This window comes from Meriones unguiculatus, chromosome 7, assembly GCF_030254825.1.
Source record: "Meriones unguiculatus strain TT.TT164.6M chromosome 7, Bangor_MerUng_6.1, whole genome shotgun sequence".
Taxonomy (NCBI): Eukaryota; Metazoa; Chordata; class Mammalia; order Rodentia; family Muridae; genus Meriones; species Meriones unguiculatus.
The window spans coordinates 57,133,810-57,150,698 of record NC_083355.1 but is presented as its reverse complement, the minus strand read 5'-3'; the positions used below and the strand labels follow the sequence as shown (position 1 = coordinate 57,150,698).

The following is a 16,889-nucleotide window of genomic DNA, read 5'->3' as shown; positions in this document are numbered from 1 at the left end:
TGTCTGGCTCGGTGGGAATCGCCTTTACTCACTGAGCCTCTCTGGCCTCACACTTCTTACTCATAGACAGCATTTTAAAATTAATTGAATACTTTTCTTGCATATTATAAAAGTACAAAAAATAGGATAATAAAATGATCCGTCTCATGTCCACTATTTACCTACCAGCATTTTGTCATACTTTATAGTCAGGTTGGTCATTTAAATACTTTACTGCAACATACTTAAGCATGAACTTCCTTAAAAATAAAACAGCCCCATACTCATAATATGTATTAAAGTTCATGTGGATTTGTATTTCGTGTATAGTCTAGAAAGGCTGAGTGTTCTGGGGGTACGATGGCGAATGTGTCTTGTTACTATTAAGACTGCAAGGGGTCTGGCGAGACAGATGTAACCCATAGTTTACAGTTCTAGAAAAATCCCCAAGTGCCATCAGGAAAAACAAAAATGTTTGTTCACAACTAAACTCAGATGATTCTCTGCTGGGAGACAAAGGGATGGTCCTAAAAATGCCTAAAGTTGTAAGTGTTCTTTTTTTTTAGACAAGAACAGATGTTCTGGAGCCCAAACCAGATACCTAAGGAAGCACTTAGCTTCACTCCAGGATTTTAGTAGGATGTCTATTTGGTCGCTTGTTAAATACCTATGACACATTTTAATAAAAGGGCGTTTACGGTACAAGGAATGGTGAAAATCTAACATTGAGTGTATTAACTGACCCTAAAACTTGGAGAATTTAAGTGGATTATCTCTTGGTTTTAGTGATTTGTTTTGTTCTGTTTTTGCCTGTGGACAGTCCACGTTGTTTGGCCTGTCTGCCCTTTTGAGAGTAGATATTGAATGTGAAGCTAAATTTGGGTCAGCTAACTAGAACTTATGTTGGGACCTTTCTTGGTCCCTGCAGCAGTTCTAAAGATAAATTTAGCCATGCTTTTCTCATAGAAATTTCCAGCATTCCAACTGACTGCCTTTTACTCACCTTTCAAAGTGTGTTGTTTTTTCTATTGCAGGTTTTATTACTTAGGAATATTGACTGTATTTATAAATGAGAAGACTTCTGACCAGCTAAGAGAATTTGCTGCAAGGAATGGAATTAGCTCATAGCTTGCTGCTCAATGAAGAAGCATCCAATCAGCTAGGTGAAGTTCAGAAGGCCGAGTTTATATTCGAATGGCTGAGATACTTGGAGAAGCTCTTGCTAGCAACAAGCAGGGTAGGTGACATTGCAAAGGCTGATTTTTGTTCTGTTCTGGGCCAGAAATAATTTGGTTCCATTTAATTCTTTGCCCTGTCTATAGTCACTTATTAATTTGAAAGGTAAGATTTCCTAAGAGTTTGTAGTGCAATATGATGGATTCCTTGTCCCTTCTGACGTGTCTGTTTTAATTTTACAAGGTCAGATCAGCAGAAAGAAATTAGCCAGTGTTTGCTGTATTACTTTAAAATACATGTAACTCTTGGCTAGAACTATAGCTTAGTAGCGGTGTACTGGTCTGTCATGAGTTCCGTCTCCAGGATTGCAAGGTGCGCGCGCATACACACACACACACCATGGAACCACAACCACATTGTATTTAGTTTTATCTTCATTATCTTCTGTATCTTGTGTTTCTCCCAATCCATAAAGTCTTGATGTCCTATGGTTCTAAACAATCCTGATGCAAGTTTATTTTCAAAATCTGTAAGAAATGTAAGAAGAGTATGAATTAAAAAGCCCTTTTATAAGTACATTCCATCTCATAAAGCTTATGAAATAGATACAAAGAAAGAAAGCTGATTTCTCATGCTGTGTACCTGCCCTTGGCCATGTTGAATTCATGGGCACAAGGTGGCAATTGTAGATATTCTTTTAAGTAATCCCAGTGTTGTCTGTAATACCCACTGCTCATGGGGAAGGTCTGGGTTATACATGCCCACCAACACACATGCGCATACACACAGACTCATGTAAGAGTTAACAAAAGACAGATATTTGTTCATTTAAAAACTGACTTTAAATCATTTGAAGACCATTCTAGTTCTAAACACTTTTTATGTATTGTTATTTATTTCTATTTATTGTTATTAGACACTATAAATATAAAAGATTTGATTAATTTTCTTATCTTCAAGAAAAAAATTAAAAGCAACTTCTAGGTTTAGGAAAATAAGCCAGCCTGGTCTACAAAACGAGTCCAGGACAGCGGAGGCTACACAGAGAAACCCTGTCTCAAAAAACAATAACAAAAAGATAAAATTTTAGGGTTGGAAAGATGGGTCAGTGGTTAAGAAAACTGGCTGCTCTTGGAGAGGATCCAGTTTCAATTCCAAGCACCCACCTATGCTTACAACTCTCCTTAATTCCAGTCCTAGGAGATTGGGTTTCCTCTTCTGGCCTCCACGGGCACACATGGGCTGCTCTTGGGTATACATGTGGTGCATCAGTCTACATATGGTACATACATGCAGGCAAAACACCAATGTACATATGATTTTTTAAAAAATAAATTAAAGGAAAAAAAATTTTTTTCCCTGAGATAGGGTTTTTTTGTGTAGTCCTGGCTGTCCTGGAACTCTGATCAGGCTGGTCTAAAAGTCAGAGATCCGCCTGCTTCTGCCTTCTGAGTTCTGGGATTAAAGGTGTGAGCCACCATGCCTGGCTACAAAAAGGTTTTTTGTTTTTTTCTTTGAGACAGGGTTTCTCTGTGTAGCCTTGTTGTCCTGGACTCACTTTGTAGGCAGGCCAGCCTCAAACTCATAGAGATCCCAAGTGCTGGGATTAAAGGCATGCACCACTACGCCTGGCTGCAAAAAGTTTTTTTTTTTTTTTTTTAAGATAAAATCCTGTCTACTAATTGAACAAGTACTAAGTTGTGGAATTGAGGCCTCAGTGAGCACTCAGTGAGCCATTAGCTTTGCAGTGACTTCTTTTTCAGAGGGTACCCAGGTAAAACAGAGCAATACTGTTAGAATTTCCATGCATTCACTTGTCAGAAGACAACTGTGAAAAGGCCTGAATAAACCAGGAGGGCACTGCAGGTTTCAGTCTTGTTTGGGTTGTAGGCTGCTGCCTTACATTGCTCACGTAAATGAATGGGAGAGTCGGCCTAAAAAGAAGCTATACAATCACAAACTGTGTATCTTCCGTGTGTCACAAACTGTGTGACTTACATGAAATAGAGCCCTGTCTTTGTTCCTAGACTATGCAGTGTGTTTCAGAGTTTCCTTTTGGTGATAGCAAAGGGAAGACTCACTTGTTAGCATAACACAATGCCTCAGTCACCAAGTTACCTGTTAGCCTCATTCAAAGTAATGTCGAGTTTTCTTGGGAAGGGTCACACCTCGCAGTCATAGTGACTGTATTCACTTAGCTGTCTCTTGTGGCTTCCTTTGTAGAACGATGTCAGGGAAAACCAGAAGACTCTTGTTGAGCAGCTCCTCTCCTTACTGAACAGCTCCCCCGGGCCTCCCACACGCAAGCTCCTTGCTCAGAATCTGGCCACACTTTATAGTATTGGAGACACATTTTCTGTTTATGAGACAATCGATAAATGTAATGATCTTATTCGTAGCAAAGATGACTCTCCAAGTTACCTTCCTACCAAACTGTAAGTTAAGCATTAAAACCTAACAGAACAAAATACTGGTTTTGTTTTTGTTTTTTTTTTTGTGTGTGTGTGACTTTTATAAAGTATATAACCTTTGATAATGGTTTTGAAATTGAGTTAAATTCATTTTGATTCGGTTTTTGTCTTGTTTTATTTAGTTACTATTTACTATTTGCTTGTTTGTTTTGAGACAGGGTCTCTCTGTGTAGTCCTTGCTATCCTGAAACTCCCTATGTGGGTCTGACCTTGAACTCACAAAGGTCTGCCCGTGTCTTCTTCCTGAGTTCCGAAATTAAAGGCATTTACCACCATGCCCAATTTGTTTCAGTTTCTAGTCTTTTAAAAAACAACATTTAGAGTGGGGTGAGTGGTACATGCCTGTAATCTCAGCACTCAGGGAGTTCAAGCCTGGTCTACAAATCGAGTTCAGGATAGCCAAGGCTACACAGAGAAACCCTTTCTTGGGAAACAACAACATTTAACTGGGCAGTGGAGGCACACACCTTTAGTCCCAGAGGAAGGCAGATCTCTGAATTTGAGCCTAGTCTCGTCTACAGGAGAACCATGGCTGCACAGAGAAAACATGCCTTGAAAAACAAAACAAAACAGACATTTTTCTGTGAAGAAAGTCCTTTTAAAACTATTTTAGGAAGCCTGAGAGATGGCGTGGCAGTCAAGGTCCTCGTTGCTCTTGCAGGAGACCCAGGTTCAGTTGTCAGCATCCACATGTTGGCTCGCAGCTGCCTGCAACTCCAGTTCCACTGGCTTCTGTATCCTCCTCTAGCCTCTAGAGGCGCCAGGCGTGCATGTGATGCGCATGCATGCACAGAAAATCGTTCCTTAAAAGCAGTCAGGGGCCAGGCACTCGCAGTTTAGTGATGGAACACATGCGTTCACAAGGCCCTGCGTTAAGTAACAAGAGTAAGGTGGGAATGTCACTCGTGGCCTAGCACTCAAAAAGGGCCTTGGCTTCAATCCCTGATACTGTAATTAACAAGAACACTAATTAAACATGGTAAATCTAGCTTTGAGATTGAAAACATTTTCCTAGGTTTTTAGTGGGTGGGTGTTGAAGAATGTGTTTTCAGTTCTTCAGATTTTGTTTACTTTTATTAAGTTCTTAGTAGTAAACTAAAACAAAAGAAAATACAGGTGAATGATACTTCATCATGGTGAAAAGTGTGTTCACTGTGGAGGGCTGGCTCAGTGGTGAAGAGCGTGAACTACTCTCCCAGAAGACATTTGTTGGATTCCTAGGACCCACAGTCAGGCAGCTCACAGTAGCTTATACTCCAGCTCCAGGGGAATCTGACGCCCCCTCCTGGCCTTTGTGAGCACTGCACTCACATGCACACACCCATACACAGGCACATACATACCCACATAATTTTAAAAGTCTTTAATTTCTGAAGATATTCCCAAAAAAGTAAAAGTGCAATAATAAGAATGGCAAAAGTTTTAATACTTATGTTTATATAATCATAAGATTTTTATATTCCCCTCTCTTTATTTGTGACTTTGTTTCTGATTTAAATGTTGTTTCAGTGCTGCTGTGGTGTGTTTGGGTTCCTTGTACAAGAAGTTGGGTAGAATACTGGCTAATGGCTTTACTGATACAGTGGGGAATATTCTTAAAGCTATGAAGAGTGCAGAGGTAAGTACAGCATGATAGCGTTTTATATGTTTGTATTTTCGGGAATTAACATAAGGTTTACATTTTTTAGTATGCAAAGTATCTGTAACTTTATCTATAAATTAAATATATCTAGAATATCTATTGTACCTAGAAAATAGATGAGTTATTATCCTGGCATTGGAAAGGCATAAGCAGTGTGTACTTAGAGAAAGAGCATGGGGGCTGAGGGACTGGGATCTAGAGGGCCTTTTAATGACAGGCCCACAGAGTATAGTCCTTAGCCTTTTCCTCAGTGATACCGCAGCATTGTTCTCTGGAGCACCTCTTGTTTTTAAGGCCGACTATTGATTTAACTTCCAAGATCCTATAATCTCTCAACAACTGTAGTTTTACCAGTTTTGAAATTAAGCTTAAAAAAAAAAAAAAAGAAATTAAGCTTATATGTTAATCAAAAATTTTAAGTCTCATCATTCCTAAAATTTAAGGATAGCATGAAAAGATCACAACAGGTGCTCTTCATTCTCTGTTTAGAGGAGACAGTCCAGAAAACAGCCCTGGAGTCATTTATAGGAAGAGGCTAGCTTCATAGTTTTCAAATGTAACAAGACAGAACGGGAAGAAATTTAAACAAACTCCGTTAACTTTAACAATTGTACTCGGGTCAAAACCTTAAGGTGTGAAGACTGCATTAGCAAATCTCCCGAGCAGAATGCTTCTCAGCAGCCTTTTCCGAAAGGGTGATAATGTCTGGGAGACTTTCTGCATGGATACATTTGGTTTTATTCATGGAAGGGGGGATTCTTGACATGCCCACCCCTAGACAAAGAGCCACATATGCCAGATGACTGCTGAGAGGAGGGTTAGTCTTCACCAGGGCTGAGTGCCTGTCTGTCTGTTACCTGGGCCAGCCTGACCTCATACACGGGAGCAAGCACCTGGAGCACTCAGCAGGTGCGTTATCCTTGTGTGTAGAGTTGTTCGTTCTGTTTCCTCACTGGCAAACTGAGGGGAGTGTGAACCTGAGAGACAGTGGGGTGAGGCGTGGGCTCCTGTGGACACACTCAGGAAACAGTAGTTCCCTTTAGTGACGGTGCTTTCCTAAACGTCCAAGATGGACAAGTGACCAAGACCAGGGCTAGCAGTCATATTGTTTTGGGGACCCTATCTTAAGAGAGGTACACTCTTTAACGTTTTTTGAGTATTTTACTGCGTTTCTACTTACTTACCCTTATTACGTAGTCGGGTGGAGTGCCATACCATGTTTTAGATATTAGAAGTGGCTCCAAACTCAACACACACAAGTGTTGTAAAAGTGGAACGGAGCCTAGCTTCCTGTATTCCCCAGTTGTCCTGTTTATTTTGTTCACCTGTGATTTCTGGGCTCCTTTAAACAAAGACAATCGGGAATGTTATTATGGAGGGGCTGCTTGGTGCTGGTCCTGGTCTTCGGTCACTTCTTCAGTGGCCTCCATTCCTAGAGACATCTTGGACATTTAGGAAAGCACCGTCACTAAAGGGAACTACTGTTTCCTGAGTGTGTCCACAGGAGCCCACGCCTCACCCCACTGTCTCTCAGGTTCACGCTCCCCTCAGCTTATGAGTGAGGAAATAGAACAAACAACTTAAAAATCAGATAGCATTTGAGACTTACAAGTAAGATCCAGGTATCTTTATGGAGGGGTGTGTTCGTGTGTGTGTGTTTTAGAGTTATTTATTTTTATTTTATGTGTTTCAGTGTTTTGCCAACACATGTGTGCACCACATGTGTGCCTGGTGCTCCTTGGGGACCAGAAGAGGGCACTGGATTCCCTGGGGCTGGAGTTACAGATGACTGTGAGCTGCTGTGTGGGTGCTGGGAACTGAACCTGAGACCTCTGCTAGAGCAGCCAGTGCTTCACTGAGGAGCCATGTCTCCAGCCCTTGTTCTCTGGTCGTGAGATTAAGCACAGAGCCTACCTAGACAAGTGCTCTCACTGAGGAGCAGCAGCAGCCCGTGTCTGAGCCTCCCAGAGCGCTGGGGCTCTACTGTGTTGAATGGAATGTGTGCACGCAGAGCTTTTTAAGCAGGAAGGTGAACGGTGTTTCCCGATGCCAGCAGTTGGTCAGTACACAGAGAAGCCTGAAGTTTCCCGACTCGGCAATAAAGACGGTGCTTAGTGCGGTCTTTGTGCGGGCTTCCACGCTATTCCTTGCTCTTTTCTCTTTGGCAGTCTCAAGGCCGCTATGAGATCATGCTGAGTCTGCAGAGCATACTTACAGGACTGGGCGTCGCCGCCGCACCTTGCCACAGGGATGTGTACAAGGCTGCTCGGTCCTGCCTAACAGACAGGTCCATGGCTGTCCGTTGTGCTGCTGCCAAGGTAAAACCGTCTAGTTGCCGCTTTCTTCAACCATGTACAAGGAGGGTGAAGTCCCCTCTGAAGCTTTTGGGTCAGACACAATGTTATAGTGTGTTAATGTTATAGCTGCAGCCCTGGAGATCAGCTCGGGGCTGCTGCTGACGTGAGGAGCCAAGGCCAGAAAAGAAGGTCGAGCTTCCACACTTATGGGTGCATTCTGTTTGCTCTGTGCCCCTTTATACATGTGTGAGCCAAAACGTGTTTGTTAGGGTCATTGTTATAAAAAATGTTTTAAATTATTCTTGATATAGCTTACTGAGCAGAACAGTGAGGCCACTTATTATTGCTTAAATTGTTCTCATAGTTGCTCATATTTAACACATTGATACTCTAAAGGATTTTTTGTTGTTGTTGTTTTGGAGACAGGATTTCTCTTAGTAACAGTCCTGGCTGTCCTAGACTTACTTTGTACAACAGGCTGGCCTGGAACTCACATAAATCCCCCTGCCTTTGCCCTCGGAGTGCTGGGATTAAAGGTGTGTGCCACCACAGTTGGCAAGGATTTTTTTTTTTTTAATGTGCTTCTAGAAATTAAAAGGAGGTTGTCTTCTCACCTTTTTTGTACTTATATATGAGTTTATATATGAGTTTTAATAGTTTTTGGTTATTCCGTAGGCATATAAAATACTATGAAATTGTGTTTTTGTTAGACCATTATATATTTTCAACTTCCACAGATCTGAACTTGACATTTGTATTTTTGTTTTTTGTTAATTTGTATGTCTATTTGCGTAGTGTCTTCTTGAACTCCAGAATGAGGCTGTCTTTATGTGGAGCACAGAACTGGACAGTGTGGCTACACTATGTTTTAAATCCTTCGAAGGTTCCAATTATGATGTGCGGATTTCAGTTTCAAAGCTGCTGGGTACAGTGTTGGCCAAAGCTGTAATTGCTAAGCATCCAGGAACAGGTAAAGTTATTCAGTTACTTTCTAAGTGTTTTCTTTTACTCTCTTCTCTTGATAAATACATGTAGCATTAATTTTTGAAAAGCAGGAAAAAAAATTAGTTGCTGTTCACAAACATTGCTGTAGGTCCTAAGATGTCATTCTCAAACAAATCAGTAAAAAAAATTAGAGGGAAAAAATTAATTAATTCTTAAAACATAGTGTGCTTTATTTATTTATTGCCTTTAAAAAAAATAAACTTTGGCCAAGCAGTGGTGACGTTCACCTTTAGTCCCAGCACTCAGATGGCAGAGCAGGCATATCTCTTGTGAGGACAGCTTGGTCTACAGATTGAGTTACACGACAACCAGGTCTACACAGCAAAACCCTGTCTAGAAGAAACAAACCAAACCAAACAACAATAACAAAAGAGAATTTTGAAGTAATTGTGTTATTCAATAAGATAAAAGGCCTAAATTTTTAAAATTATTTTTAAGGCTAGAGTTTATTATATTTGGCTTGTTTTTTTTAGATTGATAAAAGGGCACAGCTTATGTGGATAATTACAAACAGATGTTTGGAATTCTGTTTGGACAATTTTGTTTTATTTCCTTTTTATATTCTCTTAAGTAGTAAGCAAGGAGGGGTTATATTTTAAAACAAAGATTTAATTTACAGTATATGCAAAACACTGATGAATAACTGAAAACTTTATCATCCTATCCTCAAAGATAAAAAAGCTCACACAAATGAAAAATGTAACTTTTCCAGACCTTGACTCAGATATCCCCAGACCAGAAATCAGAACCAATTTAATCTAAATTCTTACTGTATGAGATTGATATTGGCCCAGGACCCCCAAGACCATGTTCTCAGCACTAGAGAGATTTATGTGCCCCAGAGGGACAGAGGGCAAGGAGTAAGAGACAAAGACAGGAGATAGAGGAAGGGGAAGTGAACAGGGGAGAGGGAGAAGTATTTGTCCTAGAGGACAAAGGACACCTGGATAGAGAGGAGACAGACATGGCACACAGGAATTTGACAGTTTATAAAGGTACATGGGAAACCTCATGTTAGGAAGAGGTGTTTAATTTTAATTGAGCATGTTAATTAGGGCAACCGAAGGAGGCTTTTGATTGCTGGCCTTCAATACTTTCATAGCTGGACCTGGTGGTCAGCCTCAGGGGGAGGAAGTGGGAAAATAAGGGAATAGACCTTGGTGGCCAGCTTTCAGGATGTACTAATGGTTTTAGCAAGGCAGAGAGGATGGGGGAGAAGGGCACGACCTGACAGAGTCATGTTTGCCACGCTCAAGCTGGCGAGAGTCCGTTCCCCTACTTATCAAGCGGTCCACGTAATCTGTGTGTACAGTATTTGAAAAACATTATTCTGGAAGTAATTCACTGTTTCTTTAAAACACTGCTCCTCAGCTAGGGGTGAGAGAGGGCAGAAGTGACACCATGGTAGAATCACGTGGGAAACAGTAGCAAACCTTTAGGTACAACCTTCTCATTCTCCAAGTCGTAACAGAAAGCCTTTGTTTTCACCATATTTTTCACTCAGATGTTCTCATTTGGCAGAGGCCCAGTAGCCTGTGCTGGGAAGAAGGCACACACAGACACACATACCTCAAACCAGGGGGAGGGAAATCACACTTAGAGGTAAAAATCTTAGTCACCTAAGACATTGCGATTAGAATGTATGTTTATTCAGACTCTCTCTAAAAGTGTCAGTTACACCTCTACAGATTGATGTTAGCACTAGTACACGGGTGAAGGGCATATTATAACATAGTATTAGTGCAGATTATTTCACCTTTGCCTAGTTGACTCACAGTGAAACTTTTGCCTACTCTTTTGTTGGCAATTCTTTCATTTTGCATCTTTAAATTCTACCTTGTTGCATAACTAAAAGGTGGTCTACAAGTCATAGTTGTGTTGTGGTTTGATTTTGTTTTGTTCAGAGTATCCCAGGCTGGCCTTGAACGTGTTGTACAGTTGAGGGTGATCTTGAACATCTGATCCTCTTCCCTCATCTCCTAATGTTGGACTAACAGCCATGTGCTGTTTTTATGAAGTGCTGGGCTTTGTGCCCTCAAGGAAAGTACTGTACCAGCTGAGCAGTACCCGCAGCCTGACTTCCTCTTTATATGATAGTCTTTAAATTGATCCATACTCTTATTCTGCTGTGTGTATGTGCTACAGGGATTTATCTGTTTACTGTTCATGGTCATTTAGATGTTTCCATAAGCATCTTGGCTGTTGAGAATAGTGAGAGTACAAATCTGAGAGTATGAGAGTACAAATATCTTTGTATACTAGTCAGGCTTCTCTAAAGGAGTAGAAGTGCTAGAATGAACATATATATTAGAAAGGGATTTATTAGAGTGGCTCACAGCTGTGGTTCAAGTACTTCAGCAGTGACTGTCTCCTGATAGAACGGCCAAAGATCTAGTAGTTTTTCAGTCTACCTGACTGGGTGTCTCCACAGTTCCAGTCTGGTGCTGGAGTCCCAGGGAGGTCCTAGAGAGCTGCTGGTTTGCCTTCTTTCTTTCCTTCTTTCTTTCTTTCTTTCTTTCTTTCTTTCTTTCTTTCTTTCTTTCTTTCTTTCTTTCTTAACTTCTTTCTTTCTTTTTTTATTTATGTATTTATTATTTATACAGTGTTCTGTCTGCATGTACGCCTGCAGGGCAGAAGAGGTCACCAGATCTCATTATAGGTGGTTGTGAGCCACCATGTGGTTGCTGGGAATTGAACTCAGGACCTTTGGTAGAACAGCCTTAACCTCTGAGCCATCTCTCCAGCCCTGAGCTGCTAGTTTTCACTCCATGCTGGAATCCTGGAGCTTCTAACTGCAGTGAAGGAAATTAGCAACATGCACTTGCCAGTGAGAATGAGGACAAGCAAGAAGAAAGCAATAGCTTCCTTCTTCCATTCGCCCGAAGATGTGGTCAGATTTAGAGTGGGTCTTCCTCAAATAGTCTAAACAAGAAAAATCCCTCACAGGTGTGCCCAGGTGCTTGGTTTTAGTTAATTCCAGATGTGGGCAAGATAACAACCAACATCAGGGCTGGAGAGATGGCTCGGCTATTAAAGGCTAGGCTCACAGCAACCAAGATCAGCCATCACACTGGAATAAAGTTCTTTTAAGCGAATATTCACAAATGGGTTGTCCCTATCATATAGTACTTCTAGGTTTAATTGTTGTGTTTGGGATTTGTGTGTTTGCAACACCATGTCCAGTTTATTCAGTACTAGAGATACAACCGAGGGCCTTGTTCATGCTAGGCAAGCATTCTGCATCCCAGAGCCTTCCTTCAAGGTACTTAACCCAAAACTCATGAAGTCACATTGACTGCTGTAGCCCTCCACCTCTGTTCAGCTGAGCTGTTATAAGTATATCCGGGCTGAGACCCTGGGAAATACTTCTGAGGTTGAAACGCAGAAAGTTCAAGATGTGCCTGAGCATCTGTGTCCAAAACCAGGGAGCTTCTGTATTGTAGAGAGGGGTCCGCTGGTCAGACCCAGTGTAGTATTAGCATCGAAACGGACAGTTACAGGCACCGTTACAACCTTTTGAATAAAAAGGTTCTGTGAGTCCACGCTGAACCTATGTACCTGGAGAAAGGAAAAGCTGCTTTCATGTGGTGGAATGGTGGCTAGCCACTGCGGAGCAAGGTGGAGGGAAGGTACCTTCCTGCCGTTGTGTAGGTCTGCACGGAACTCCTGGTGGATCTTGGATGGAAGCTGTCTAGTGCTTTCAAATAATAATTTCACGGTGGACACATTGACAAGCCTAACCTTACTCGGATGTTCAAAGCTAAGCTGCGAAGAAAGAAACTGTCAGTTAGGTGGTTCTCTGCCAGAATTCTGAGCAAATACCAGACTCATTGAAACTGTAGTCATTCTATGAAACTGGCCAAAATTCAATTTTTCAAAATGAGAAAAGAATGAAAATATGAGGAGCCTAGGTAAAAAAGTGTTTTGGAGGTGACTCTACTCTTCCAGCAGCTTTCTTTTTATTTTTTTAATTTGAGAGATTTTAAAAATCAAAACATTACAGATGTAATCTTCTGAGTACCCACACTCATCTTCCCTGACTCACCTTGCTCCTTTAGCTGAATTTACAACTCCTTTCTGCTGGGTCCATCTCCTAGCTGTGCCCCATCTATAGTCCAATGTCACCCTAGTAGCAAGTGAAGAGTTTATCCCTCCCTTCTTCAAGAGCTGGCAGGTTATTTGGCTCTCATCCTTCCTGTTATGGTCAGTAAGCTCCTGGGTTGTGCTCGCCATCTTATACTCTGGCCTGTACAGTAGTTAACCATCACAGCGCTATCCACCTAGCTCTGCTCAAATTCAAGGGTACTCAGTGAGTACTGCTCTTGGAGGCTTTTTGCCTGAAGGGAAAAGCCTAGAAACTGCTTTCCAGATGTAGCATGCCTGATGCCCCTGCACTAACACTGTTTCAGCCCATCATTCTGTCTAAAATCACACTATCACAGTGTTCCCTAGCTCATCTCTACTCTGTTGCAAGTTACTGTTCATATCCTACATATTGTGTCTCTTGCACTTATTGTTCATCCTCCTAGCACTTAGGACGTGGGGGAGAGGGCTTGGACTATTTACTAGTGTATCTCCAGATACCAACATTGCGTCAGGGAGTTTCTCTTCCTTAGACTATAGAGTAGATTTTAAAGAAAGGTTACTTCTCTACTCCTATATGGTTTGAGTTTATAGGATCTGAGCTTTTTCCCGCTAGTTTTCAGATGATAAGAAAAAAATGAGGTTTTTTTTTTTGAGGTAATATTTTCAACATTTTCATAATGAGAAATTCAGAAATACCAGAAAAGAATCTTAAATTCCTGTCTTCACTGGTCTTTTAATCATTATAGCCTAAGAGCCAATTGAGTAATTGTAGTCATACGTAGATTTAATTTAAGAGAATGACAAAATAATAAAAATTACATTTGTCAGTTGAGAAATTTTAACAAGAAAACATTAAAATCATGTAAATTTCATTAAAAGTTGTAGAACATTTGGAAAAATCATGTTTTAGTTTCTTTAGTATTTGTTTTTTTAATATATTTTATTTTAATTTTTATTAATTATACTTTATTCACTTTGTATCCCCCCATAAACCCCTCTTTCCTCCCTTCCCAATCCCACCTTCTCTCCCCTTCTCCACACATGCCCCTCCCCAAGTCCATTGATAGGGGAGGTCTTCCTCTCCTTCCCTCTGATCCTAGCCGATCAGATCTCATCAGGACTGGCTGTATTGTCTTCCTCTGTGGCCTGGTAAGGCTGCTCTCCCATCAGGGTAGTATTTTTAAAGATTTTTAAAATTTTATATCTTCAGTTATGTGTTGTATATGTGTGGGAATTTGTATATATCTTGCAGAGGCCAGCTAAAAGGACATTGGGTCTCTCAGAGTTGAAGTTACAGCCATTTAAAGCAGATGTAGGAACCAATCTTGGGTTCTCTACAGGAGCCATCTCTCTAGTCCCTTCTTGAGGGATTTTGAAAGCATTGCACTTTCATTTGCGATGATGCATCTGTTTTATTTATATTTTCTCTTGTTTTGAGAAATTATTCGCTTTTTTTTTTTTTGGCTTTCAAGATGTGGTTTCTCTGTGTAGCTCTGGCTATCCTAGAAGTCACTCTGTAGACAAGATTGTCCTTGAACTCACAGAAATACACCTGTCTTTTCCTCCCAGATGCTGGGATTAAAGTCTTACACCACCATCACCAGTAAAATTGTTCACCTTTTAATTTCTTTGAGGGAAGAAAGCAGTGGAGCAGGATCATAAAGCGGCATAGACTTTAAGATGTCCATGAAGGCACTTAGGACTTCTTTCTTCCTCAGGGTTAAGGATTGAACCCACAACTCTGTACATTTTAGGCAAGGATTTCCCATACAGCTGCATTGCCAGCCCTCCCAGGACTCATTCTGGTGGACCATTAGATGGTCTTGTGGCTTCTTTCATGTATTAACATATAGAATTCCTGTGAATTTTCCATTACATTTGGATTTTTAGGTTTTGGGTCAGTATGCTTGCTTTTGGCAAATAGAGGTCATGTAGAAATGTGGCTCAGGAGCAGAGCGTGTGCTTAACGTGCACAGGTCCCTGGATGGATCTCCAGCACCAGAAAGTAAAGAGATTGCATGTTAAAACTTAGTCTCTCAACTGTGAATCGCTGTTTTGTTCTTTGTTGTAGCAGCCTCGAGGCAGAGTGCTCGCAGAGTGTCTCTGGAGGAAGTTCTGGAACTGCTGGGAACAGGCTTTCTGCGTGGGAGTTCAGGACTCCTCCGAGCCAGCGGAGATATGCTGAAGGGAAGCAGTTCAGTCAGTAGGGACGTTCGAGTTGGAGTCACTCAGGTCAGAATCAGAGCTCGGCCACCTACATGTAACTTCCACCCACCTGTCGTCAGTTTTAGAATCTGACTCCACAGTGTGAGGTTGCTAGTTATGCTTGTGTTTGCAAACAAGTGTAGTGAAGCTAAAACAGCTTTTGAAAATAAAGGTTACAAGTTAAGAGACTCTTGTAACCCAAATGTGATTTTAATTTTTAGTACGGAGTTTTACTTAGTTCCTTTAAATCATAATCATTTTTTTTTTCCTTTCTGGTGCTGTCTGGTGTCTTATGGCTTAACATGTCTTCTACTGTGTATATATGCTTAACTAGTACAATTTAAATATTAGCACATAATTATTTAATATTGTATGATATTAACTCCTATAAAAGGTCATGGCATGCAACATATGTTTTGGCTGGGTAATTTTCCATCCTAAACACAAATTTTAAAGCTAAACCCTGGAAAGGTTTCTTAGAATAAAACAGTGCAAAGGCCATTGCTGCCTTTGCCCAATCCCGCTTTTTCCTAAATGCTGTGATTCAGCACAGAATGTGCTTTAGAAAAGTTCACGCTGGACTGGACAGTTGCTGAAGCCCAGCCTGCTGCGTACAGGACCCTAGGCTGGCTCCCAGAAATTTCCCGAGTCCGTGCATGCTAAAGATTTTAAATGAACAAGTAAAATAAGAATCCGCGTGCGTCCTGCTGGACTGTGCTGTGTGGCTACTTCATGAAGGGAGAGCCCCAGTGCAGCTGTAGACTGTTTCCATATTACGAGTTGCTTGAGAAGACTGCTTGTCTTTGCATCTGGGGGAAGACTAGCATTTGCGGAGATAGAGAGCAACTCAACACTGCAAACTGTCCTTAGGTGTCTACAACAGAAGATCCTTTGGAGTGATGGTACTGGAGTGTAGCTAATAAAAGGTGTCCATGTGTTGCTTGCTCATTAGGTTAAGTATCTTCAGGGCTTTGTTCCTGGAAACAAAGGACGCATTTAGCAAATTAACTGGCAATATCACTCTACTGAACATTTGCAGAGCCCGACCAAAGTAGAATAGAGGCACAGCATAGATGGAGTCTGCACCGAAAGACTGTAGCTTCAGTCTTGCCACAAACAAAGAAACAAACTAATGCTACTAATGCTACACTAGCACATATTAGGTGACTAAGTCAGGGAAGAATGCAGTGTGTAGGGCAAGTCTGCATGTTTATATGAACAAAACAGATGTTGATCTGGAACTGGATAATCAAATTTTGAAAATGAAACTGCTTTCTTTTTAGGCTTACGTGGTATTTGTTTCAACATTAGGAGGAGCCTGGCTAGAGAAGAATTTTGCTGTCTTTCTTTCTCATATCCTAAGCCTTCTATCACAGCTGAATCCTAAAGCCACACAAACTCAGACTGATGCTGTCTGCTGTCGCCGTTGTGTTTCATTTATTCTTCGAGCAACTATAGGAGGCCTTCTTGGAGAAAAGGCTCAAATTGCTGCTGCAAAGGATCTCTGCCAGGCCATCTGGAAGCTAAAGAAAGTCATGGGTATGTCAAAGAGGCTCGCTTGCCAATGTCAGAGGAACCACCCTTTGGAAAGTACTGCTTCGGTGTTACCATAGCAACAAAATAGTTTTCTAAGACAACTTAGTTATTTACGTGTATGTCTCTCTGAACATACGTGTTCAGTTCCTTAGGAGGCCAGACTAGACATCAGACTGTGACCTACCCAACATGGGTGCTGGGAACCAGGTCCTCTGGAAGAGCCGCAAATGCTTTTAACCACTGAGCCACCTTTCCAGGCCCACAACAAGTCCTAGAGGCTAGTCATAGCAGTCCTCAGAATTCATGTTCCTATGTAAGTTAAGGTGACTGCTGATTCTAAACAGGCTATTTCAGGTTGTGCCTTGTCCACTCTGATCACCCTGCATTTTCCTTACACTTAATCTTAAATAAAAGGTGGGGAAGTGGTATCCTGAGTTTCATTTTTCATTTTCCATAGTTGATATAGTAACAAGGGCTCCAATCATGTTCCTT

General features: G+C 41.2%; 1 protein-coding gene across 8 annotated transcripts in view; it reads left to right on the top strand.

Moving 5' to 3' along the window:
• The window catches only part of Heatr5a (HEAT repeat containing 5A), a 105,037-nt gene that overhangs the window by 10,113 nt on the left and 78,035 nt on the right, over positions 1-16,889 (top strand). For 6 of the 8 annotated variants that reach the window (XM_060387481.1, XM_060387478.1, XM_060387475.1 and 3 more), the window contains exons 2-8: positions 1,014-1,216; positions 3,379-3,590; positions 5,136-5,244; positions 7,437-7,586; positions 8,361-8,535; positions 14,728-14,888; positions 16,145-16,400. In XM_060387481.1, coding sequence (XP_060243464.1) covers positions 1,091-1,216; positions 3,379-3,590; positions 5,136-5,244; positions 7,437-7,586; positions 8,361-8,535; positions 14,728-14,888; positions 16,145-16,400 — 1,189 coding nt within the window. In that variant the 5' untranslated portion in view covers positions 1,014-1,090. The remainder of the gene's footprint in view (positions 1-1,013; positions 1,217-3,378; positions 3,591-5,135; positions 5,245-7,436; positions 7,587-8,360; positions 8,536-14,727; positions 14,889-16,144; positions 16,401-16,889) is intronic. The other 2 variants (XM_060387479.1, XM_060387477.1) reach the window with 1 other exon arrangement.